This window comes from Chiloscyllium plagiosum, chromosome 1 (assembly GCF_004010195.1).
Source record: "Chiloscyllium plagiosum isolate BGI_BamShark_2017 chromosome 1, ASM401019v2, whole genome shotgun sequence".
In the NCBI taxonomy this organism is placed as follows: Eukaryota; Metazoa; Chordata; class Chondrichthyes; order Orectolobiformes; family Hemiscylliidae; genus Chiloscyllium; species Chiloscyllium plagiosum.
This window is the reverse complement of record NC_057710.1, coordinates 7,316,878-7,342,305: the sequence shown is the minus strand read 5'-3', so window position 1 is coordinate 7,342,305 and position 25,428 is coordinate 7,316,878. Positions and strand designations below refer to the sequence as shown.

The 25,428-nt window shown below is 44.6% G+C and overlaps 1 protein-coding gene across 6 annotated transcripts in view; it reads right to left on the bottom strand.

The window, feature by feature from the left end:
- Nucleotides 1-25,428, bottom strand: part of si:dkey-183c6.8 (protein O-GlcNAcase) — an 82,392-nt gene that overhangs the window by 49,040 nt on the left and 7,924 nt on the right. For 3 of the 6 annotated variants that reach the window (XM_043692605.1, XM_043692151.1, XM_043692241.1), the window contains exons 3-7: nucleotides 19,557-19,654; nucleotides 17,807-17,937; nucleotides 14,934-15,105; nucleotides 5,518-5,616; nucleotides 1,313-1,588 (exon numbers count right to left, since the gene is read on the bottom strand). In XM_043692605.1, the coding sequence (XP_043548540.1) occupies nucleotides 1,313-1,588; nucleotides 5,518-5,616; nucleotides 14,934-15,105; nucleotides 17,807-17,937; nucleotides 19,557-19,654 (776 nt within the window). Of the gene's footprint in view, nucleotides 1-1,312; nucleotides 1,589-5,517; nucleotides 5,617-14,933; nucleotides 15,106-17,806; nucleotides 17,938-19,556; nucleotides 19,655-25,428 lie in introns of those variants that run through there. The other 3 variants (XM_043692425.1, XM_043692517.1, XM_043692331.1) reach the window with 3 other exon arrangements.

Below are 25,428 nucleotides of genomic sequence, written 5' to 3'. Positions count from 1 at the left end.
CCTTAATTCATCCCATGTACAGTGGGTGATTAGACTACCAATCCACAGAACATAAGTTTGAATCTCAATTAAATAATTTAGTTTTGGTTCAAGGTGACGGGAAAATGAAGACTAGGTGTCAGTGTAAAATATTTTCTCCTTTATTGATTCATGGGACGAGGGCATTGCTGGCTAGGCTGGCAATTATTGCCCATCCCTAATTGCTCAGACACCAGTTAAGATTCAACCACATTGCTGTGGGTCTGGAGTCACATGTAGGCCAGACCAGGTAAGGATGGCAGTTTCCTTCCCAAAAGGACATTAGTGAACTAGATGGGTTTTTCCAACGATCGACAATGGATTTGTAGTCATCACTAAAATGTTAATTCCAGATTTTTTCTTGATGGAGTTCAAATTCCACCATCTGCCATGGCAGGATTTGAACCTGGGTCCCCAGAATATTATCTGGGTCTCTGGATTAACAGCCCAGTGATAATACCATTAGGCCACCACCCCCCGAAGGAGGTGAAGGTGGCGACTTGTTGTAAATTCCCACTTGGTTCACCTGATCCTTTATAGATGGGGATCTGCTAGCTTTACCTAGTCTGGATCTCTGTGATCCCACTCCCTCACCAATAGGTGGTGGGGGCGGGGGGGAGGGGAGCTCCTAAATGCCCTCTGACATGGCTTCACATGTTACTCAGTTGCTAACAAACCAGTCATTTTTTGAAGAAGGGCAACAATTACTGAAACACCCCGTGAGATTGGAAACTTCCAACCAGATGGAAGTGATGGAGGCCGAGCAGGAATTTCTCTCATTCCATTCCAATTTGACATGTCCCAAACCGCCCTCATCTCTACCCACAGGCCCTGCCACAAACCCAAACCCATCCCTAAAATCTACCCTGACTCCCACAACTCACCCAGGGCTCTTCCTGATAACCCACTCCAATCCTAACTGCCTTAAACACAAATTACTGCATCTCCCCAAATCCACACATTCCCTCATATCCCCCAAACACAGCCCCCCCCACTAATCTCCCAAAGCCAGATACTCCCAAACCAATTCCTTCAAGCACGTTCCAATCAACTCCCTCCAAAACCATGCTAATCCCAAAAATCCAAAATAGCTCAAACTGTCAAACCCACTGAAACTCCAGCCCATCCCAAACTAAGCCAACTTTCCAGTCCCTAATCCCAGCACATTCCCCAAACCGTAGCTCTCCGAACCAGTGTCTTAACATCCACCCAACTCCCACCTTCTCCTTCAGCCCCCAGCTGAAGTGGAGGCCAGGTCTAACCCTGGTCTGTCGGCCGGACCTTTGCCACGTACCATCCGATCGTGTTGCTCTGAGGCCACACCTATACCAGGTGGCCAGGGTGTGGATGGGGAGGTAATTGGCCTCCAGCTCACAGTTAGGATTGAGCAGCATACCATGCAGCTTGGAGACCAGGCTAGAGGCACGGCCTTTGTAGGGACCGAGGAAGACACGTCTCTGGGCATAGTCATTGGCATGAAGGTTGTCCCATATCAGTGGCTGGCGCTTGATGACCACTTGAACCTCCTCCACCGATTCGGGAGTGATCTCTTTGGAGATAACAGTGGACCCTAAAACATGCAGATGAATGAAGACAACACTCATTTAGTTCACTTCGGGGTAGTTTTTTTTTTGCCCCTTGGCAAGATGCCCAAGCGCCACACCTTCCTCTTCAGGAGAGCTTCTGCCATCCAAAAGGATCAGGCTCCACAATCAACAGCAGCCTTTATGTGGATAGGATCCAGAACAGCATTCGAGTATAAACACCAGAGAATACGAAAGCACCATTGGACAAGATGTGTGATCCAGGCCAGGCCAGGCCAGGCCAGGCCAGGCACTAACTATCCAAGGGTCCTATTGAAAGCACAAGCAGAGGGGATGGGATCACTTTGTCAGTAATAAATGAAATTAAATCGATAACAAGAGGTGAATAGAATCACAAAGTGTAGAATCTGGATGCATACAGTTCAGGAACTGCAAAGGAGAAAAGGCCCCATTTCAGGCCTCCGAGCAGTAGACAGGATGTGGGGAAGAAATTAAATCGGGAATAGAAAAGGCATGTGGGAGAGGCACTATTACAATAATATACAGGTAAATTCAGGTTGGCAGCAGATCGCAAGAAAATTTGCAAAACGACTATGAGTTGGGTTTTTGGAGCAGCTTATGATAGAGCTGAAAATGTGTTGCTGGAAAAGCGCAGCAGGTCAGGCAGCATCCAAGGAACAGGAAAATCGATGTTCAGGAAGGGCTTATGCCCGAAACGTCGATTCTCCTGTTCCTTGGATGCTGCCTGACCTGCTGCACTTTTCCAGCAACACATTTTCAGCTCTGATCTCCAGCATCTGCAGACCTCACTTTCTCCAGCTTATGATAGAGCCCACTAAGGAACAGGCAATTCTGGATATGGTGATGGGAAATGATGTAGACTTGATTAGGGAGCTTAAGGCAAGGAACCACGAGGGGCCAGTGATCATAATATGATAGAATTTACCCTACGGTTAGAGCGGGAGAAGCTGGAATCAGATGGCATTACATTTGAGCAAAGGTAATTACGATGACATGGGGGAACAGCTGGCCAGAGTTGATTGGAAAGGGAGTCTACCAGGAAAGAAGATGGAGCAGTAATGGCAGGAGTTTCTGGGGGTAATTCAGGAGGCACAGCAGAAATTCATCCCAAGGAAGAAGAAACACTAAGGAAAGAATGGGGCAATGACGGCTGACAAGGGAAGATAGGGATAGCATAAAAAAGAAAAAACAATGTGGTGAAGATTAGTGGGAAGCTAGGGAATTGGGAAGCCTTTAAAAACCAGCAGAGGATAACTAACAAGTAGCAATAAGATGAAATATAAGGGTAAGCTAGTTAGTAATACAAAAGAAGACTGCAAGAGTTATTTTAGATATATAGAAGGTAAGAGAGATGCAAGTGTAGGTATTGGACTGCTTGAAAATGAGGCTGGAGAAGTAGTAATGGGGAACAAAGAAATGGCAGAGGAACTGAATAGGTATTTTATATCAGTTTTCATAGTAGAAGCATACCAGACTTCCAGAGTCAGGAGGTGACTGTAATGGCTATCACTAAGGAGAAGGTGTTGAAGAAGCTGAAAGGTCTGAAGGTGGATAAATCACTCGGATTGGATGGACTACAGCCCAGAGTTCTGCAGGAGATAGCTGAGGAGAGTGTAGAAGCATTGATGGTGATCTTTCATGGAAGGTGCCAAAGGACTGGAAAGTGGCTAAGAAGAGCGAGAGGCAGAAGACAGGTAGCCATTGGCGATTAGCCTGCCCTCGGTTGTTCTCAGGAGTTGAGTCCATTAGGATGAGATTGCAAAGTGCTGAGAAGTGCATGGTAAAACAGGGCTGAGTCAGCACGGCTTTGTCAAAAGGAGGTCATGCTTGACAAACCTGTTAGAATTCTTTGAGGAGACACTGAGCAAGTTAGACAAAGGAGAGCTAGTGGACATGGGCTATTTGAATTTCGAAGGAGCTGCACATGAAGCTGCTAAATTAGAGAAGAGCCCATAGTGTCAGGGACAAGTTGGCACGGATAGAGGGCTAGCTGACTGGCAGAAGGCAGACAGTGGAGATAAAGGGGCATTTTTCAGGATGGCAACCAGTGACAGGGGTTAGTGTTGGGACCACCGCTATTCATGTTTTCCACTAATGAAGGAACTGAGAGCATTGTTGCTATGTTTGTGGATAGGTGGAGGGACAGGTAGTGTTGAGGAAACGGGGACAGAAGGACTTGCACAGGCCAGAGAGTGGGGAATTAAGTTCCAGAAGAAATAAAAAATGGGTAAATGTGAGGTTCTACACTTTGGTAGAAAGAATAGAGACATAGACCATTTTCTAAACAGACAACGGCCTTGGAAGTCTAAAGCATAAAGGGACTCAGGAATTCTAGTTCAGGATTCTCTTAAGGTTAACATACAGGTTCAGTTGGCAGTTAGGAAGGTAAATGTAACGTTAGCATTCATTTCAAGAGGGCTAGAATACAGGAGCAGAGATGTATGCTGAGGCTGTACAAGGCTCTGGTCAGACCGCATTTGGACTATTGTGAGCAGTTTTGGACCTGTAGCTAAGAAAGGATGCGCTGGTGAGGGGACTCCAGAGGAGGTTTATAAGAATGATCCCAGAGATGAAGAGCTCATCATATCAGGGGCAGTTGAGGACTCTGGCTCTGTATTTGATGAGGTTCACAAGGATGAGGAGGGATCTCACTGAAACTTCCAGAATACTGAGAGGCCTGAATAGACTGGAAGTCGAGAAGATGTTTCCACTTGTAGGACAGACTAGAGGGCATACTGAAGAACCGAGATGAGGAAGAATTTCTTAGAGAGCGTGGTGAATCTGTGGAACTCATTGCCACAGGGCACAGGGCTATGGAAGGCAAGTCATTGAGTGGAGATGGATAGGTTCTTGATTAGTAAAGGGGTCAAGGGTTATGGTGATGGATCATTCAGATCACTAAACTGAGGAAGGAGATGTGAAAACAAGTGACTAAAATCTCATTTGAGGGTGTAGGTTTTAAGGAGTGTCTTAAAAGGAGGAGAGGGAAGTAGAGTTTAAGAGGAATTCCAGTGCTTATGGCTGGGCCACATGAAGCCATCACAAAAACCATTTCAGCAATAGTTGTGAAGTGCAAAGTTAGACATTGGCGACCCTTTCACAGAATTGTTATAGTGTGGAAACAGGCCATTCAGCCCATTGAGTCCACACCAACCCTCTGAAAACCATCCCACCCAGACCCACCTACCCTATCCCTGCATTTGCCATGGCTAATCCTGCATCTTTCTAGACACTAAGGACAATTTAGCATGGCCAATTCACCTAACCTGAACATCTTTTGGACTGTGGGAGGAAACCGGCGCACCCGGAGGAAACCCATGCAGACACGGGGAGAATGTGCAAACTCCACACAGACAATCGCCCGAAGCTGGAATCGAACCCGGGTCCTTGGCGCTGTGAGGCAGCAGTGCTAACCACCATGCCGCATATTTGCATTCTGTAATGACAATCTCTCAATTAATCAATGTTAACATGCCTATAAAGCAGCATCCTTTGCTCTGCAGGATTAATTATCATGGCTCTTTGCAATTTGGCATTCTTGCATTCTGTCCTGATGAGTGCAAGGTGAGAAGATTCAGCAACACGTTTCTTGATTCAGCCGCATTCAAGTGCTCACTCACCAAGCAGCTTCTCAAGCAGTTCATTGCCTTGCACTGCATTTGGAAACCCTGAGGTGGTGCACAGTTCGAAATGAATGCTAGTTCTTTCCTTCCTTCCTTCGGAGAAGGGAAGTTTTCACCCTCACCTAGCCTTTACCTTACTGGCACACAGTCGATACTTAAACCCTGAGATCAACCGATAGCAGTTATTAAATGTGACCTTGCCAAAGCCGCCCAAGTGCCGATGGAATTATGTGAAAACGTCTGACAAGGCAGTTTAGAGCAAAGCTATCAGAACATCTCAGTGCAGAGTCGCAGCAGTGTCTGCCTCGTACCTGTCCAGATGATACCGATGCCAGGCTGAAGCTCGTTCCCTATGACCTTCAGGTAGTAGGACTTGCTGAGGCTGGGGTAGCACAGGGAGCTGCAGTATTCTGAAACACAATCAGAGACACAGAGGAGGCAGAAGAGGTTCACTTGTTATTTCTGGCAAGTGCATTTTAGGAATGATTACCAAACAAACAATATTAGAGGGAGGCTGTTTCCATTAGAATCACAGCAATCATAGAAACGTAACACCTGAGGTTCTGCCTGTGGCTATGGGGAAAGCACAGGTTTAGGTGGGGTCTTGGGGGAGGGGCATTCTTGGCTAAAATCTAAAATCAGGAAATAAGTTTGAACATTGTTTCATTCAGATTAGCTAGTTAGAGATATAGGGGCTTCTGGAGTGAGGGGGAGAGAGGGAGAGGTTTTGTGTTTGTGTGTATGTGTGTGTGTGTATATACACGCACATGCGCGCTGCAAGTGAGTGATGTGTGTCTGCTACGTGTATATTTTTAAACTGGAGTATTGCTGAAAAAAATACATTTTGTTGAAGCTTTCTGTCTTGCACTCATCAGGACACTTTACAAGAATACCAATTCAAGTTGGGGGGAGGAGAGAAAATATTTCTATTACATGCAACGATAGTGGTGATTGGTTGATAAAAGGACACTGATTGTGGAAGCATTGCCAAGGAGCTTGCACTAATTAGTGACAACTGACAGTTAACTGCCAATTTTAAACTAAGTGTGTTGATTCTGATTAGATCTGGGAAATGCACCAGCAAACTGCTGAAACTTATTTTATTTAGTTGAAAATAGTATGTGTACACTTTAGTGCTGTTTGCAAAAAAAAAGTTGAAAATACAACTGAAAATCTTAGTACCTCCATTGCAGTCAGTTCTACTGTATTAACACAATCTGGAAAAAGTGTCCTGCAGTCAGTATCACCGTGAAGCATTCTGGGAAGAGTGTTAAACAGTGACGCAGGTGAGACAAAGCAGCTGATTGGGTGAGCAAGATTGAGTGATCATTTATACTATATTTTATAGAATGGAATGTCTCTATTTTGGGGCTACAGTTTCTAAGAGTAATAGTGCAGAGGTCTGCTTCTTGTGCGGGAAATTAGAGTGTTCCAGTGCCTGGGACCAGAAAGTATGCAGGAAACTACTGGACAAATCTACTGGAATTTTTTTTGAGGATATAAAAAATAGAGTTGATAAGGGGGAGCCAGTGGTAGTCGTTTACGTGGACATTTTGAAGGATTCCAGTAAAGTCTCACATAACGAACAGCAGGTAAACATAAAACCCATGTGATTGGGGGTGGTGTACCGACACGGGTACAGAACTGGCTGGCAGACAGGAAAGAGCAGGAATAAACAGGTCAATTTTCTGAGGGATAACCAGTGACCACAAGGACATGTAGGGATCAGTTAGTGATGATATAGATGATATACATTTTCTTTCACACATGGGATGTGGGTACCTCTGACTAGGCCAGCATTTATTGCCCATTACTCACTGCCTAGGGGGCAATTAAGAGTCAACCATATTGCTGTGGGTCTGGAGTCACATGAAGGCCAGACCAGGTAAGGACAGCGGTTTTCTTTGCTGAAGGACATGAGTGGAGAAAGTGAGGACTGCAGATGCTGGAGATCAGAGCTGAAAATGTGCTGCTGGAAAAGCACAGCAGGTCAGGCAGCATCCAAGGAGCAGGAGAATTGACATTTCGGGCATTTCTGAAGAAGGGCTCATGCCCGAAACGTCGATTCTCCTGCTCCTTGGATGCTGCCTGACCTGCTGCACTTTCCCACAACACATTTTCAGCTCTGAAGGACATGAATGAACAAGATGTGTTTTTCCGATAACTGAGAATGGTTTTATTGTCATCATTAGACTCTTAACTCCAGATTCTTTATCAAATTCAAATTCCACTATCTCCATGGTAGGATTCAAACATTGGGTCCGCAGAACGTTAGCTGACTTTCTGGATTAATAATATCACCAGGCTATTGCCTACCCCTGATGTAATACCTCCAGGCTTGCAGACAACACAAAGCTAGCTGAGCTGTGAGGAAGATGCAGCAGGGTGATTTGGACAAGTTGTGTGAGTGGGCACATGAAGTACAAGATTAGTTTCCCTACAGTGTGGAAACAGGCCCTTCGGCCCAACAAGTCCACATCGCTCCTTCAAAGAGTAACCCACCCAGACCCATTTCCCTCTAACTAATGCACCTAACATTATGGATAATTTAGCTTGGACAATTCACCTGACCTACACATCTTTGGACTGTGGGAGGAAACTGGAGCACCCGGAGGAAACCCACACAGACACGGGGAGGATGTGCAAACTCCACACAAATAGTCGCCCGAGGCTAGAATCAAACCTGGGTCCCTGGTGCTGTGAGACAGCAGTGCTAACCACTAAGCCATCATGCCACCCCGAACAATGTGGATAAATGTGAGGTTACCCACTTTGGTAGCAAAAATAGGATGGCAGTTTATCTCAATTATCAATAACTTGGGAAAGAGGGAGATGAAATGAGACCTGGGTGTCCTCGTAAATCAGTCACTGAAAGTAAGCATGCAGTTGTACAGGATGTTGGTGAGTACTGTGTACAGTTCTTGATGCCTTGCTATAATAAATTGGTGACAGTTCAGAAAAGATTTACCAGGACATGGCCAGGAATGGAGGGTTTGAATTATAAGGAGAGGCTGGATAGGCTGAGACTTTTTCACTGGAATGTAGGAAGTTGAGGGGTGACCTTTTAGGCATTTACAAAATTGTGAGGAGCATAGATTGTGGTGACACAATGGCTCAGTGGTTAGCACAGCTGCCTCACAGCACTAGGGACCTCAGTTCGATTCCAACCTCAGGCGACTCTCTGTGTAGAGTATGCACATTCTCCCCGTGTCTACATGGGTTTCCTTCCACAATCCAAAATTCTGCAAGATAGGTGAATTGGCCATGTTAAATTACCCAAAATGTTAAAAGGGCTGGGTTACTCTTTGGAGGATCTGTGTGGACTTGTTGGGCCAAATGACCTGTTTCCACACTGTAGTGAATCTAAGACGAATCACCCTATTTTTCCCAGAGTGGGTGAAACTAGGGGCAAAGTTTTAAGGCGAGGGGAGAAAGATTTGAAAGGGACCTGAGCAGCAACGTTTTCACACAGAGGATGTTTTTATTTATAACTCATTCACAGATGAGGGCGTCTCTGGCTAGGCCAGCATTTATTATCCATCCCAGAGGGCAGTTAAGTGTCAATCACAGTGCTGTGGATCTGAAGTCACATGGAGGCCAGACCAGGTAAGGATGGCAGTTTCCTTCACTAAAAGGTCATTAATGTAGCAGACAGGTTTTTCCAATAATCAACAATAGATTCATGATCATCATCATTAAACTCTCTATTCCAGATTTTTACTGAATTCAACGTTCACCATCTGCCGAAGTGGGATTTGAACCCAGGTCCCCAGAACACCTCTTGGTTAACAGTCTATTGATGATACCATTAGGCCACCACCTCTCCTTTGGACTGAACTGCCAGAGGAAGCTATGGAGTCATAAAGACATACAGCATGGAAAGAGGCCCTTCAGCCCAACCCATCCATGCTAACCAAATATCCCAACCTAGTCGAGTCCCATTTGCCAGCACTTGGCCCATAGCCCTTCAAACCCTTCCTATTCATATATCCATCCAGATGCCTTTTAAATGTTGCAATTGTACCAGCCTCCACCACTTCATCTGGCAGCTCATTCCATACACGCACAACCGTCTGCTTGAAAAGGTTACCCCTTCAGTCCCTTTTATATATTTCCCCTCTCACCCTAAACCTATGCCCTCTAGTTCTGGACTCCCCAACCCCAGGGAAAAGACTTTGTCTATTTATCCTATCCATGCCCCTCATGATTTTATAAACCTCTATAAGGTCACCCCTCAGCTTCTGACGCTCCAGGGAAAACAGCCCCAGCCTGTTCAGCCTCTCCCTGTAGCTCAAACCCTCCAACCCTGGCAACATCCTTGTAAATAGTTTCTGAACCCTTTCAAGTTTGACAACATCTTTCCGATAGGAAGGAGACCAGAATTGCAGTTTGATGCCGGTACAGTTATTTAAAAGACATTTAGATGGGTACATGAAAAGGGAGGGTTTAGAGGGATCTGGTCCAAACACAGGCAAATGGGACTTGCTTACTTTGGGAACATAGTCGGCATAGGTGAGTTGGAGCAAAGGGTCTGTTTCTGTGCTGTATGACTCTACGACTCAGAATGATCCAGATGTAGACTAACCCCATGTTTTATTCCCACTTCCCCCTTGGCCTTTGTGGCCCTAAACTGGAATCCCTTGCTCCAGTCTTTGAGCCATGTCTTCATTTTTCTTGCCTAATTTACTCTGTGCCACCTGCTTCAGTAATAAGCCTGAATTGACTACCTTTAGGGTTCTGCTTGTTGGTTTGATGCCTATTCTCCACTTTCCAAGTCCTGCCTATGTCACTGGGATCCACCTGGAGCGGGACGAGTGGATCTGACCCCTCCTGCTGCAAGATCATCTCTGGCCTTGATGAGATATCCCAGACCCTGGCCCTGTGTACACAGCAGTCAGAACTCTCACTCTTTACTGCACAGAACAATATCAATCCTCCTCACCATACTCTCCCCATCTACTATTCCATTCCTTTTTGGTTGCCAACTTCCAGTTGAATGGTTTCCTGTACCATGGGGCCATGGCCAGTCAGTTGATCCACTCTGTAGCTCTTGTCCAAACAAGGAGAAAGAGTCTCAAATCCAATCGATAACTGAGGTTATGGGTCCTGCCCACGGTGTTCCCTTATCTTCCTCACTTGCAGTCACACACACCCTCCATCCTTTGACCAGTGACCCCCATCAGGTAACACTATTGTTACTAAATCGACAGCATGTATGTTCACTTTAAAATAGAAAGTGTTTTCTTAATATTGAAGTAAGCTTGAAATTCAGGCTCAGCTGCCTGAATGGAAAAGCTGGCAGATGGGCTGTTCCAAATAGATACATGTAACATTAGGCTGTGAAGTGGATGCCTGAGTTTTGGTTGCTGTTTTGACAACAGTTCAAATATAACCAGTTTGTTTAAATTATGCCCAGGATACTCAAACCCAATTGAGTTTGAATTTACTGTTTTGACAACATTAGACCAATGACAGGGAACGAGGTAGCGGGGTATAAAACCAGGGCACTTCGAAATTTGGTCAGAAAGCAACTGCCGCCAATCAAGAAAATAACTACCACACTGGGAGAGCTAACTGTCCATCTAACATCAGAAGTCACTCTCTATCAAAAAAGTACCTTTTCATGTAAAACATATTCGCAGTAAAACGTAGAGCCAGGGAGATCAGGAAGACTGAAGAAAGCAGAGAAGACAGAGACTGTGTGGACTTGAGATGAAGTTAATGTAATGTTTAATAAAGAGAAAGTGAGGACTGCAGATGCTGGAGATCAGTCAAAAAATGTGGCGCTGGAAAAGCACAGCCGGTCAGGTAGCATCTGAGGAGCAGGAGAGTCAACATTTTGAACATTAATAAGTCTGTTATTGGAATTACATTTTTAGAGAGTTGGGGTCAGATCATAAGTAGTTAAGAAAACGGGGCTTGTATTAGTGAATAGTTTTTGTTTAGTGCTCACTATTAGAGTTAGGAAAATAAATTGTTATGTTTCTTTAAATAGTGGAAATTAGGAGTTCTCTGTCATACATTTTAACAGATTATGAGGGGAGGCAAGCTTTTCTGGGTGTTACATTTTAATTATCAGAGGGGTTCAATCGCTGTATCGTAACGCCATCCTCAGTGTGTGGCATCAGTGTCTTCCAGCTCACGGACTATAAGACAAAGCTGCTTGAGCAGTAAACATTCATAACAGGGACACTCAAGGGACATGAAATAGTGGCATGTAGCGATCTCCAATGTTTGAAGGGGTTTAGAAAGATACGGAGGGGGGGTCCTTCTCAGGTAAGGGGGAGGAATTTGAGATTTTACCAGGCTCAGCCACAAGTCTTTTGTTTACCTTACTCTGTCTTGTAGACTGTGTGCCTTGTTGGTGTGAGGGATGGAGGACAATGAGGATGTGTTTGACAAACTAATCATGATGTTAATATCCTTCCTGTAATGACCCATACAATGTCAACATCATTCTTGTTGTCAATACAAGTCAGTTCTTTGAACATTTTGACAACAACCCTCAGTGCCAGAACTATACTATACACAGAGCCACAAGGCACAGTATGACCAGCGAGGGGGTGTTTTGACCCAACAACGGCTCTTTGCACTCTCGCCTATGTCTCCTGATGAGGCCCATTGTTTATCCCACTGGATTGAAAAGCCTCATTAAAGTGCCTGGGACAGGACCCCATTAGATCTGAATGGAGCGGCCCTGTTGAATTCTGAGGGAGAAAGGAGTAACACAGTTTTCAGGTTCATCCTTCTCCCAATCTTTGTTCCATTGTCCGACATAACATCACTCCTTGGTATCAGAGTTTTTCTAATCCAAGGTATCTTGCACCACCGCTCCCCCTCCCCCCACACCCACGATTTATTGGATCCCCAGTTAGTGACTGTACAGTAAACTCCTGAATTCCCTCCCAAACCCATTTGGCCATGCTCTTGTGACCAAGTTTTTTTCTTATTCATTCATGAGATGAAGGTGTCACTGGCTCGCCCAGCATTTATTGTCCATCCCTAATTGCCTAGAGGGATGTTAAGAGTCAACCACATTGCTGTGGATTTGAAGTCACATGTAGGCCAAACCAGGTAGGATGGCAGTTTCCTTCCCTAAAGGGCATTAGTGAACCAGATGGGTTTTTCTGACAATTGGCAATAGTTTCATGGTCATTAGATTCTTAATTCCTGAATTCAAATTCCATCATATGCAGTGTTGAGATTCAAACCCGGGTCCCCAGAACATTACCTGGGTCTCTGGATTAACAGTCCAGCAATGATACCACAAGGCCATAGTGCTGATATCGATACAAACTCCATCCCATAGCAGTCCTATGAAGTGCCTGCCTAGGAATGTTTTAACCTTGTTGACATATGATTGGGCCAATAGGCTGAGAAATGGCAGATGGAATTTAATTCAGATAAATGTGAGGTGCTGCATTTTGGGAAAGCAAATCTTAGCAGGATTTATACACTTAAATGGTAACATCCTTGGGAGTGTTGCTGAACAAAGAGACCTTGGAGTGCAGGTTCATAGCTCCTTGAAAGTGGAGTCGCAGGTAGATAGGATAGTGAAGAAGGCGCTTAGTATGCTTTCCTTTATTGGTCAGAGTATTGAGTACAGGAGTTGAGAAATCATGTTGCGGCTGTACAGGACATTGGTTAGGCCACTGTTGGAATATTGCATGCAATTCTGGTCTCCTTCCTATCGGAAAGATATTGTGAAACTTGAAAGGGTTCAGACAAGATTTACAAGGATGTTGCCAGGGTTGGAGGATCTGAGCTATAGGGAGAGGTTGAATAGGCTGGGGTTTTTTTTTCCTGGAGCATCGGAGGCTGAGGAGTGACCTTACAGAGATTTATAAAATCATGAGGGGCATGGATAGGATAAATAGACAAAGTCTTTTCCCTGGGATGGGGGAGTCCAGAACTAGACGGTATAGGCTTAGGGTGAGAGGTGAAAGATATAAAAGAGACCTAAGGGGCAACGTATTCACGCAGAGGGTGGTACTTGTATGGAAAGAGCTGTCAGAGGAAGTGGTGGAGGCTGGTACAATTGCAACATTTAAGAGACATTTGGATGAGTATATGAATAGGAAGAGTTTGGAGGGATATGGTCCAGGTGATGGCAGGTAGGACTAGATTGGATTGGGATATCTGGTCGGCATGAACGGATTGGACCGAAGGGTCTGTTTCCGTGCTGTACGTCTCCATGACTCGATATGAATAGGGACTGGATCATTTGCGCCCATATTCAATGAAGTTTAAAAGCTTGGGATGGGGATCTCATAGAAACCTATACAGGTGGGTGTTCCCAACAACTGGGGAGTCCAGAACCAGGGGACACAGTTTAAGGATACAGAATGGAGCATTTAGGACTGAGATGAGGAGAAATCTCTTCACCTAGAGGGTGGAGAGCCTGAGAAAGTGGTTGAGGCCAAACATTGAATGTTTTCAAGAAAGAGTTCAATACAGTTCTTAGAGCAAAAGGGATAAAAGGTAATGAGTGAAAAATGGGTACTGTTGACAGTTGGATGGCCAGCTATGATCATACTGAGTGAGAGAGCAGGCTTGAGGGCTGAATAGTCTACTCCTGTTTTTCTATGTTTCTATGTCATAGGTGCTATGTACAAACAAGTTGTTGCCATTGTTGTGTAAAGGGAGGAGAGATAGGAAGAGGGCAAGGAGAACAAAAACTGGCCATTCGGCCCAACTGATCAATATTAGCATTTATAGCCACAAAATCTTCCACCCAATCTATTTCAAATCAACCTGTCATCAAAATCCTAATGTGTTTATCCAGCTTTCCTTAAGTACAACTACACAATTCATCTTAACCACATGCTATGGGAGAAAGTTTCACATTCTCATCACTCTCTGGGTAAAGACATTTCTTCTGAATCACCCAATTCATGAATCCCAATCAAAAACAGAAATGCACGCTTCGATCCAACTCATTCATGCCGACCAGACACCCCAATCTGACCTAGTCCCATTTGCCAGCATTTGACCCATATGCCTCTAAACGCTTCCTATTCATGTACCTATCCAGATGCCTGCTGAATGTTGTAATTGTACCAGCCTCCACCACTTCCTCTGACAAATTGCTCTATACACGCACCACCCTTTACGTGTAAAAGTTACCCCTCAGGTCATAGTGGCAGAAATGTACAGCATAGAAATAGACCCTTCGGTGCAACTCATCCATGCCGACCTGATATCCTAACCTAACCTTGTCCCATTTGCCAGCACTTGGCCCATGTCCGCTAAATTCTTCCTATTCATGTACCCATCCAGATGTCTTCTGAATGTTGTAATTGTACCAGCCTCCACCATTTCCTCTGGCAGCTCGTTCCATGCACACACCACCCTCTGCGTGAAAACGTTGCTCCTTCGGTCCCTTTTAAAGCTTTCCCCTCTCATTCTAACCCATGCCCTCTAGTTTTGAACTCCCCCCAACCCTGGGGGAAAACAAACTTTATCTATTCACCCTATCAATGCCCCTAAAATAAACCTCTATGAGGCCATCCCTCAGCCTCCGATGCCCCAGGGAAATAGCCCTAGCCTATTCAGCCTCTCCCTATAGCTCAAACCCTTCAGTCCCAGCAACATCCAACTCTATAACCTATAACCTAAGTGCATGTATTTTGGAAGTAGCCATTGTCTCTGGATCTGCACCACTAACCAGACCTTTGACACAGTACCCTCTGCCTGGACCGGGGGAACGGGCAGCCTGATGACATACCAGTCGGGCAGAACAAGAAGATGGGAGGCTCCCCCAAGTACTGGTAGATTTCATTGGCCACTGACGTCTGAGCATGAGCGAATGAGCTGAAGGTTTCTTTGTCGGTGGGGCACATGGCGTGGTCGATGTCATCAAACAGGATGGCGAAGGCCATGCACCCAAATCCTTTGACCTGCAGGAGGGCAAAGGGTGCCCGAAAGGTTAGCAGGGCAAGTGGTGAGAAACTCTCAATTAGAGCAACAGTGGTAAACAGCAATAATGCCCATAGCACCAGTGACTACCAAAACATCAATCCACTTTTATATCAAACCATTGACTGTGAGGACTGACCGTGACTCTGAATAAATGAAGCAATACTTCCTCCCATTTTGTATTCCAAACTGAGGGGGTAAGTTTCAGCTCATGAACGTCTGTTTGGGTGTTCTAACATGCAGTAATCTCCACCAGGTTCTCGTTCCTACAATACAAACTCTCCTTCTCGTGTTTAAATTCCTTTAGGGCCTGACTCCATGCCCCTGTCTGTTAGCTCATCATACTCTCCAATCCCTGTCTTACTTTCAGAATACTCTTCAAAATTACCTTCTGACTAAGCTTTAAGTCACCCTTTCTAATGTATCCAAATTTGGTTCATCTGTTTAATGATACGTCTGCATTAAAAGGTGCCGCATCAATGCAAGTTGTTGTTGTATAACTGCTACAGAGTTGATACAACCACTCCAGTTGGACCAATGCTCTACCATAATTGAATTTTTAAAAAAAAAGACTAACTTCTAAAATTCCAAAGTGCTTCATGGCACATTTCCATGTCATTGCTGAAAGTCCATTTTCCCCAAAGTAAGCTTCCACACGCATCAACAACCCGATTCTCTGTTCAGGTTGACGTTTATGATGCGGAGGTGCCGGTGTTGGACTGGGTTGGCCAAGGTCAAAAATCACACGACACCAGGTTATTTGAAAACACTAGCTTTCGGAGCACTGCCCTTTTCATCAGTTATTCGTGAGAGAGGAAGACATTAGACACAGACTTTATAAGGAAAAGATCAAAGGGTCATACAATTCAATTTGTTCTCATGAGTTGTATGACCCATTTTCCTTATAAATTCTGTGCCTAAGGTTAACATCTCGTTAACACCCGATGAAGGTGCAGCGCTCCGAAAGCTAGTGTTTTCAAATAAACAGGGATCTGTTGTGAGATCGCTGCTCTTTGCGATTTTTATAAATGACATGGATGAGGAAGTGGAAGGGTGGGTTAGTAAATTTGCTGATGACAAACACATTGGAGGAGTTGTAGAGGGCTGTTGTTGCAATGAGACATTGACAAAATGCAGAGCTGGGCTGAGAAGGGGCAGATGGAGTTCAATCTGGAAAAGCATGAAGTGATTCGTTTCGGAAGGTTGAATGTGAATGCAGATTACAGGGTTAAAGGCAGGATTCTTGGCAGTGTAGAGGAACAGATGGATCTTGGGGTCCACGTCCATAGATCCCTCAAAGTTGCCACCCAAGTTGATACGGTTGTTGAGAAGGTGCATGATGCATTGGCTTTCACTAGCAAGGGATTGAGTTTAAGAGCAGCGAGGTTATGCTGCAGTTCTATAAAGCCCTGGTTAGACCACACTTGGAATATTGTGTTCAGTTCTGGTCGCCTCATTACAGGATGTGGAAGCTTTAGAGAAGGTGCAGAGGAGATTTACCAGGATGCTGCCTGGACTGGAGGGCTGCGCTTCGGCGGGTCGGTGTGGACATGTTTGGGCCGAAGGGCCTGTTTCCACACTGTAATGTAATCTAATCTAATCTAATCTAATCTAATCTAATCTAATCAAAGAAAGGTTGTTTTTCTCATTGGAGTGAAGAAGGATGAGAGGTGATTTGACAGAGGTGTACAAGATATTGAGAGGCATAGATAGAGTGGATAGCCAGAGACTTTTTTCCCATGGTTATCATGAGGGGGCATAATTTTAAGGTGATTTGAAGAAGGTTTAGGGGAGATGTCAGAGGTATGTTCTGACAGAGAGTGGTGGGTGTATCAAATGCACTACCAGCGGTGGTAGGAGAGTCAGATATATTAGGGACATTTAAGCAAGTCTTGGATAGGCACATGGATGATCATAGCATGAAAGGTGTGTAGGTTAGTCTGATCTTAGAGTAGGATAAAAGGTTGAGCTGAAAATGTGTTGCTGGAAAAGCGCAGCAGGTCAGGCAACATCCAGGGAACAGGAGAATCGACGTTTCGGGCATAAGCCTGAAGAAGGGCTTATGTCCGAAATGTCGATTCTCCTGTTCCCTGGATGCTGCCTGACCTGCTGCGCTTTTCCAGCAACACATTTTCAGCTCTGATCTCCAGCGTCTGCAGACCTCACTTTCTCCTCCTAGGATAAAAGGTTGGCACAACATCGAGGGCTGAAGGGCCTGTACTGTGCTGTACTGTTCCATATTCCATAAACTCATTTTTTATAACCTGGGGTCAGGCGATTTTTGACCAGGATGATGTTGGATGGATGATAAATCCTGACCAAGACTACACCCCTGCTCCTCTCCATGTAACTCTATGTGTTCTCTCACATCCACCCGAGAGGGTCCCAGTTAGTTTTGTGCCTCATCTAAAAGATGGTGAATTCGGCAGAACAGCACTCCCTCAGTACTGTACTGGATCGACAACCCAGATTATGTGCTCTAGAATGGGATTTGAATCCCTGGTTTTCGGTCACAAAGACCAGCAAGCTATGTCTAACAGCAATTCCTTTTATTCCACGTGGAGCTTGGGTGGAATGAGGGTCTGGTTCTCAGAAGACCAACATGAACACAGCCCCTAAAGTCTGTTCTGTCATTAACCCAACTCTCACTGATCTCTCTGAACACATCAAGATTCACACTACCTGCCTCAGTTTCTGCTTCAGTAAGCTCAGGTCACACGAGCTGGAGAAGGTGATGTCCTGTCCCGGGGAGATCGCGTACACAAACTCAACCCCACACTCCTGGGCGGCCAAGACCAAGGCCTTCAGCTGCACTGTCGACAGAAAATAAGCAAAAGAAAACTGAAAATGAGATGAAGACAAAGGACCCCTCAACAGAACTCACATCAATGAGAGCAAACCTGTAGTAAATAGGTTACTTGCAGGTCAGGAGCTCACCAACTCTTAAATCATATCTGTAAATGTTGACTTGACCCTTTAGAGCCTGTACCATACATGGATGATAATACAATGCAGGGTATATAGGTATATAGGATAAAAGGTCAGCACAACGTTGAGGGCCGAAGGGCCTGCAGCATGCTATATTGTTCCATGTTCTATAAACCCATTGGACCATAACCTGGTGCCGTGTGATTTTTGACAGAAATTTATCATCAGGCTAAAGCAACCTCCACTTTCTTCATTCCATTATCGGTACTGACCTCTGGGATTCCTTTCATAAACTTTTCATCTCCCCACCTTACTCTGAATGAGACCAAACAGTCCTTGTGATGTAGTGACAGGGGATGCTTGAGAATTGCTGCTAGAGAGATAAATTCAAAAGGGGAAGACCCACCATCTGAGGTTAACTAAAGAGGCTGGGTGGCACAGTGGTTAGCACTGCTGCCTCACAGCCCCAGGGACCTAGGTTCAATTCCACTTCCAGGTCTGTTTGCACATTCTCCCAGTGTCTGCGTGGGTTTCCTCCGGGTGCTCCAGTTTCCTCCCACAGTCCAAAGATGTGCAGGTTAGGGTGGATTGGCCAGTATCCAGGGACCTGTGGGTTAGCCATGGGAAACGCAACCTTGCAGGGATAGGATAGTCTGGGTAGGATGGTTGGTGTGGACTCGATGGGCTGAATGACCTGCTTTCACACTGTAGGGATTCTATGCAAGTTAAATTGAAAGAGTTCAGAAAAGATTTACAAGGATGTTGCCAGAGTTGGAGGGTTGGAGGTACAGGAAGAGGCTGAATAGGCTGGGGCTGTTTTTCCTGGGTGCCAGAGGCTAAGGAGTGACCTTATACAGGATTATGAAATCATCAGGGGCATGGATAGGGTGATTAAGAAAGGTCTTTTCCCCAAGGTAGGGGAGTCCAACACCAGATGGCATAGGGTTAAGGTGAGGGGGGAAAATTTAAAAGGGACCTGACGGCAACTTTGTCACGCAGAAGGTGATGCGTGTACAGAATGATCTGCCAGAGCAATAAAAAAACCAAAGAACTGCAGATGATGTAAATCAGAAACAAAAAAAGCAGAAATTGCTAGAGGAGCTCAGCAGGTCTGGCAGCATCTGTGGAGAGAAATAACATTTTGGGTTGAGTGATGGGACAAAGGCAGAAAAAATGGAGTCAATCGTCAGATCAGCCATGATCTCATTGAATGGTGGAGCAGAATCAATGGGCTGAATGGCCTACCTTTCCTCCTGTGCATTGTGTAAGGTAAAATCCATTGGAAAACAATGAAACAATAGCCCAGTTCCTCAGGTTCGAACAGAAAACACAGACCGAGGGTGTGGTGCTGGAAAAGCACAGCCGGTCAGGCAGCGGCTGAGGAGCATCAGGAAATAAAACACAGACCGGCAACGCAGCACAACAGATCGCCACCAAGAACTAAGCTTACAGCCCAAAACCTCGCTCAGCAATCTCCTCGCCTCCATTCAAACTCGCTACTTACCTGACTCTTCTGCTGAGTACGTCTCTCTCCATAACAGCCTGTGCTTCAGGTCGTCCTTCGGGCCGTACATGTAGACGTTGAGTCCCCATCTCTGCATCCTGGGATAAGACAAAGACAAGTTGGTAAGTGACAGTCTGCTACACTGGGAGGGAGGGTCACTGTGGGTGGTCAGGGCCCTAGGTGTCAAATTCTTGCACTCTCACTCCGGAGATTTAAGCTCACTCCGCCAGTCACTAGTGTGGAGTGTTTCAGTCTATGGAAGAGGATTACTTTTTATCCATTCTTGGGGTGTGGACATCACTGACTGGGCCAACAGTTGTTTCCCTTTCCTGACTGCACTTTGAGTGGCTTGCCAGGTCAATTCAGAGGGCAGTTAAGAGGGCAACTACATTGTTGTGGCGTCGCCTGTACGGCAGACCAGGTAAGGATGGCAGTTTCCTTCCCTAGAGGAGAATAGTGAAGGGGTTGGGTATTTAAGATAATTTTTCCTATCAATTAATTTAATTTGCATAAGTTGCTCTGATTCAGACTCGAACCCATGACCCTGAAAGCATTAGCCTGGGTCTCTTACCAGCCCAGTGACATTACCATCACTGAACCATCTCCTGAAGGAGAAACCGAGGGTAAAAACAGAAAGCTCAGTTGGTTGGATTGGGACATGGACTGAAGAGGCAGAGATGATGCCAATGGCACTCTCAGTGGCAGTGCTGAGGCAGCACGGCACTGTTAGAGGTGCTGCCTTTCCGAAGAAGCACAAAGCTAAGGTCCCATCTATTCTGCCCAATAAGGTGGAGGGTGGGTCTGGCTGGGATGCTCTTTGGAGGGGCAGTGTGGCCACGATGGGCCAAATAGCCAGTTTCCACACTGCGTAGGGATTCCTTGTCGCGATGCATGTAAAAGATCCCATTGCACTGTTCTGAAGAAATCCTGACAAATTGCAGAATCTTGTTGTGAGTAAATTGTCTGCTCTGTCTCCAACATTACAAATGTGACTATGCTTTATTAAGGTAGGTTTATGCAAAACATTTCAATCTACCTGATGAGCCCTTCGGATGTATACTAACTTTTAGTATGATTTCCTAAAAGTATTCCATAAGGAGTCAGAGTATTCAACATCTACTGGTTCCCCTTTATCTACTTACTCGTTGCACCCTCAAAAAAAACCTAATCAATTTGTCAATTCCCTTTAGTAAAATCATGTTAGCTTGTTATAATCATCTGATACCTTTCTAACTGCACTTTAGGAATTCACTAACTGTACAGTCCAGCACTTTCTTGATAACTGGCCTGTCTCCCTCTCCATCCTTTCTTGTAAACTAAGTGTTGCATTTTCTAACATGCAATCTGCTGGGATCATTCCAGAATTTTGGAAAATCAGAGCCAGTGCTCCACTATTGCACACTTATTAATGCACGTTTAAGGTGATTGTAATCTCCACTCAAGAACAAGTAAATAACCAAACCACTTCCCACTTACTCCCAGTGCACGGTAATTCTCTATTTGAAACAATTCCTGTGGGGTCAAACCTACCACCAACATAAAAGATCCATTCCCTCTCTGAGTCAAAAGGACTCAAATTCATCACATCCACTTTTGGTCATTTAAAATAACTTCTATCATGTTGAATGCCAGTGAATCTAATCGCTTCATATTCACTCCCATTCATAAAGAACTTCCAGAATGTTCCAGAATTATCTGCCTTTAAATTTCTGTCAATGTCCAGTATTGGAATTCACTGGGAAGCAGCAGCGCATTGACCTATTGAAAAGGGTTTCTATAAAAGAAAAGGTATAACCATCGCCTTTTCTTGCTTAAATCAATGAATAATCAATTCTCCAGAAACATAAATAGGATTGCTGGAGTATGAACATTTCTGACAGAGGTGGGGAGAAATGTTCTCAAATGAAACTTTGGAATGTGCCACCATTGACTATACGTCAGGCTTCTTTAAATACCTGGCTCTGGAGGTGATTGATTGGTTGGTTTTAGTTCCCAAAATTCTGTAGTCTAGGGGAAAGTTCCTTTCGATTGGAAAATCACAACATAAGTTTTTTATTTTGTGACGATACTGTGGCTTTAAGGGGTGTGTTTTGTCCTGGTTTCTTTTAGAGAGAGATTATGAGACAGGTAACGAGCAGTCTACAGCAAGATAAGCAACTTGTGAAGCCTTGAGATTTTTTTTAAAGTTGGAACAATAGAAGCAGCCTGACTGGGTGTGGTCAAGCTCCTACAGAACTAATTTGGCTTTCAGCAGTTGTTCTCATCAAGTTTGGAAGGCAGTGACTCTCTCCTGGATACTAAACTGTGTCTGAGTTTTCTCTGGATGTTGTTTCCTCCTGAGTTATGGGAGTTGCACGTGAGACAATTCTGTTTTCTAAATTTGCCTTTTGTCAAATATTAGAACAGTTACTGCTTGGTAGTAAAATCTAACATCTTGTTAAGTTGCCCAATAGAGATAAGTTATTCCAAGTCCCTCTTTCTTTTGTTGTATTTTAACTATGTTTTAATAAATTATGTTTTCCTTAATGTCGAGAGTTTGGCCTCAAATTGCATCTCGAACACTACACCTCACATTTACCTTTAAAATAAGAAAAAGTTAGGTCTAGGCTACCTTCTTAATATATTTTGAGGGAGTCTGCTCCATAACAATTTAAAAAGGGAGGCAGACAGCAAGCAGGAACCTACAAGCCAATTAACTTCATATCAATTACAGGAGAAATGTTCAAAATGATTATTAAAGATCTTATTGCAGGCTACTTAGAAAGGTTCAAGGTAATCAGGCAGAACCAACATGGTTCTGAGAAATGAAAATCATATTTAAAGAATTTATTGGAATTTTTTTGAAGGACTACATGCTCTGGATGAAGGGGAACCAGTGGATGTACGAGATTTAGATTTTCAGAAGGCATTTGATAAGGTGCCACATTCCAACACCTCTTCTCTACATACCTCAAAGACATCCATTCTACTTATTTGTGCCTGATGTACGAGATTTAGATTTTCAGAAGGCATTTGATAAGGTGCCACATTGGGGAAAATATAGATTCATGGTGTAGGGAGTAGCGTATAGGCATGGATAGATATTCAGCTGGCTAACACGAAGCAGAGTGTAGACAAAAATGTGTTTTGTTTTTGATTGACAAGGTGTAACAAGTGGTACGCCTCAGGGATAAGTGCAGAGGCTCCAACATTTCACCATTTATAGAAATTGCCTACATGCAAGGATTTGAATTGGGGAATACCTATACTAAATGGAGTGCAGTGGTTCAAGAAGGCAGTTCACCACCACCTTCTCAAGGGCTGCTACGGGTGTGTAACAAATGCTGGCCCAACCAGCGATACTCCTGGGAGTGTTTGATGGGGACAGTGTAGAAGGAGCTTTACTCTGTATCTAACCCCATGCTGTCCCTATACCAGGAGGGTTTGATGGGGACAGTATAGAGTGAGCTTTACTCTGTATCTGACCCCGTGCTGTCCCTGTCCTGGGTGCGTAGAAGGGAGCTTTACTCTGTATCTAACCCTGTGCTAACCGTGTCCAGGGAGTGTTTGATAGGTACAGTGTAGAGGGAGAGTTACTCTGTATCTAACCCGTGCTGTCCCTATCCTGGGAGTGTTTGATAGGTACAGTGTGGAGGGAGCTTTACTCTGTATCTGACCCCGTGCTGTCCTTGGAGTGTTTGATGGAAACACGGGTGCTGACCTGCTTTATCTCAATGGAAACATTGAGAATAAAAGTAACTGGTCTGTGGCAATGTCAGGGTTATTCCTGATGATCGAATCATTCTAATTAGGGAACAACACACTCACGTTGGGAGATCAGCTCCATTTCAGAACTCGAATCAATCATCCTGTTCAGCCACAAGGTCTAATTAAAAGCAAGGGTCGTTTGCAAATAAATGGCACATTGTAGCCTTCAGGCAGTTCTCAATCCCAGCAGAGCTCAGAGGACCAAATCTGCACTGCTGCTTTAATGGTACCTTGTCTTTATTTAGTTCCTCAGTAAAGGGCCAACAATCATTGCCCCCAGGCCTTTTGCAGTCCACACAATTTTTACAGTCCCATCAGTGCATGCTGTTTTGGTATAACATGGTCCAGCTTTGATTATACATTGTTCTGATCATTTCAGCCAAAATATCTGATGAATTCAGCAGCCTGGTTGCAAAGCCTTTCAACACTATTGAAAGGAGACAGGTGTTGACAAAGCTTTTCATTTTGCACTCATCAGGAGAACTGCAAGAATTGCCAAACCTCACGGAAATAACAACAATTCCTGCTCCTGGGTAAAAGGTGCCAATGTGCTGGCAAGTCGAGTTTGCTTGACTCAGGTGTGATCATGGAGAAAGCAACAATAAACAATCAGCTCTGCGTGTTTGAAGGTAACTCAGAAAAGATGCAAGGTAAAGAACAGGTTTCCGTACCTGCTTTTGATTAACACAGTTCTGTGTTAAGGTTGCTAGAAATGTTGTCAACTCATAATATTATACATATATTAAAGAAAAGTACTTGCCTTTATTGGTCAGTGCATTGAGTATAGGAGTTTTGAAGTATTGCAGCTGTACTGGACATTGGTTAGGCCACTTTTGGAATACTGTGTGCAATTCTGGTCTCTCTGCTATAGGAAAGATATTGTTAAATTTGAAAAGGTTTACAAGGATGCTGCCAGGGTTGGAGGATTTGAGCTATTGGGAGAGGCTGAATAGGCTGGGATTATTTTCACTGGAGGATTGGAGGCTGAGGAGTGACCTTACTGAGGTTTATAAAATCATGAGGTGCATGGACAAGGTAGGGGAGTCCGAAACTAGAAGACACAGGTTTAGGGTGAGAGGGGAAAGATTGAAAAGGGACCTAAGGGGCAATGTTTTCACACAGAGGGTGGTGTGTGTATGGAACAAGCTGCCAGGGGAAGTGGTGGAGGCTGGCACGATTACAACATTTAAAAGGCACCTGGATGGCATATGAATAGGAAGGGTTTAGAGGGATATGGGCCAAATGCAGACAATGGGACTAGATTAATTTAGGATATGTCAGGTATAGACAGGATAGATCGAGTGAATCCTTAGAAGAGTATAAAGAAAGTAGGAGTATACTTAAGAGGGAAATCAGGAGGGCAAAACGGGGACATGAGATAATTTTGGCAAATAGAATTAAGGAGAATCCAAAGGGTTTTTACAAATATATTAAGGTCAAAAGGGTAACTAGGGAGAGAATAGGGCCCCTCAAAGATCAGCAAGGCAGCCTTTGTGTGGGAGAAAATGGGGGAGATACTAAATGAATATTTTTCATCAATATTTCGTATGGAAAAGGATATGGAAGATATAGACCGTAGGGAAACAGATGGTGACATCTTGCAAAATGTCCAGATTATAGACCGGTGAGCCTGACATCGATGGTGGGCAAGTTATTGGAGGGAATCCTGAGGGACAGGATGTACATGTATTTGGTAAAGAGCAGCAGGTCAGGCAGCATCCAAGGAGCAGGAGAATCAACGTTTTGGGCATGAGCCCTTCTTCAGGAATGCCCGAAACATCGATTCTCCTGCTCCTTGGATGCTGCCTGACCTGCTGCACTTTTCCAGCAATACATTTTTAGCTCTGATCTCCAGTATCTGCAGTCCTCACTTTCTCCATGTATTTGGAAAGGCAAGGACTGATTCAGGATAGTCAATATGGCTTTGTGCGTGGGAAATCATGTCTCACAAACCTGATTGAGTTTTTTGAAGAAGTAACAAAGAAGATTGATGAGGGCAGAACAGTAGATGTGATCTTTATGGACTTCAGTAAGGCGTTCGACAAGGTTCCCCATGGGAGACTGATTAGCAAGGTTAGATCTCATGGAATACAGGGAGAACTAGCCATTTGGATACAGAACTGGC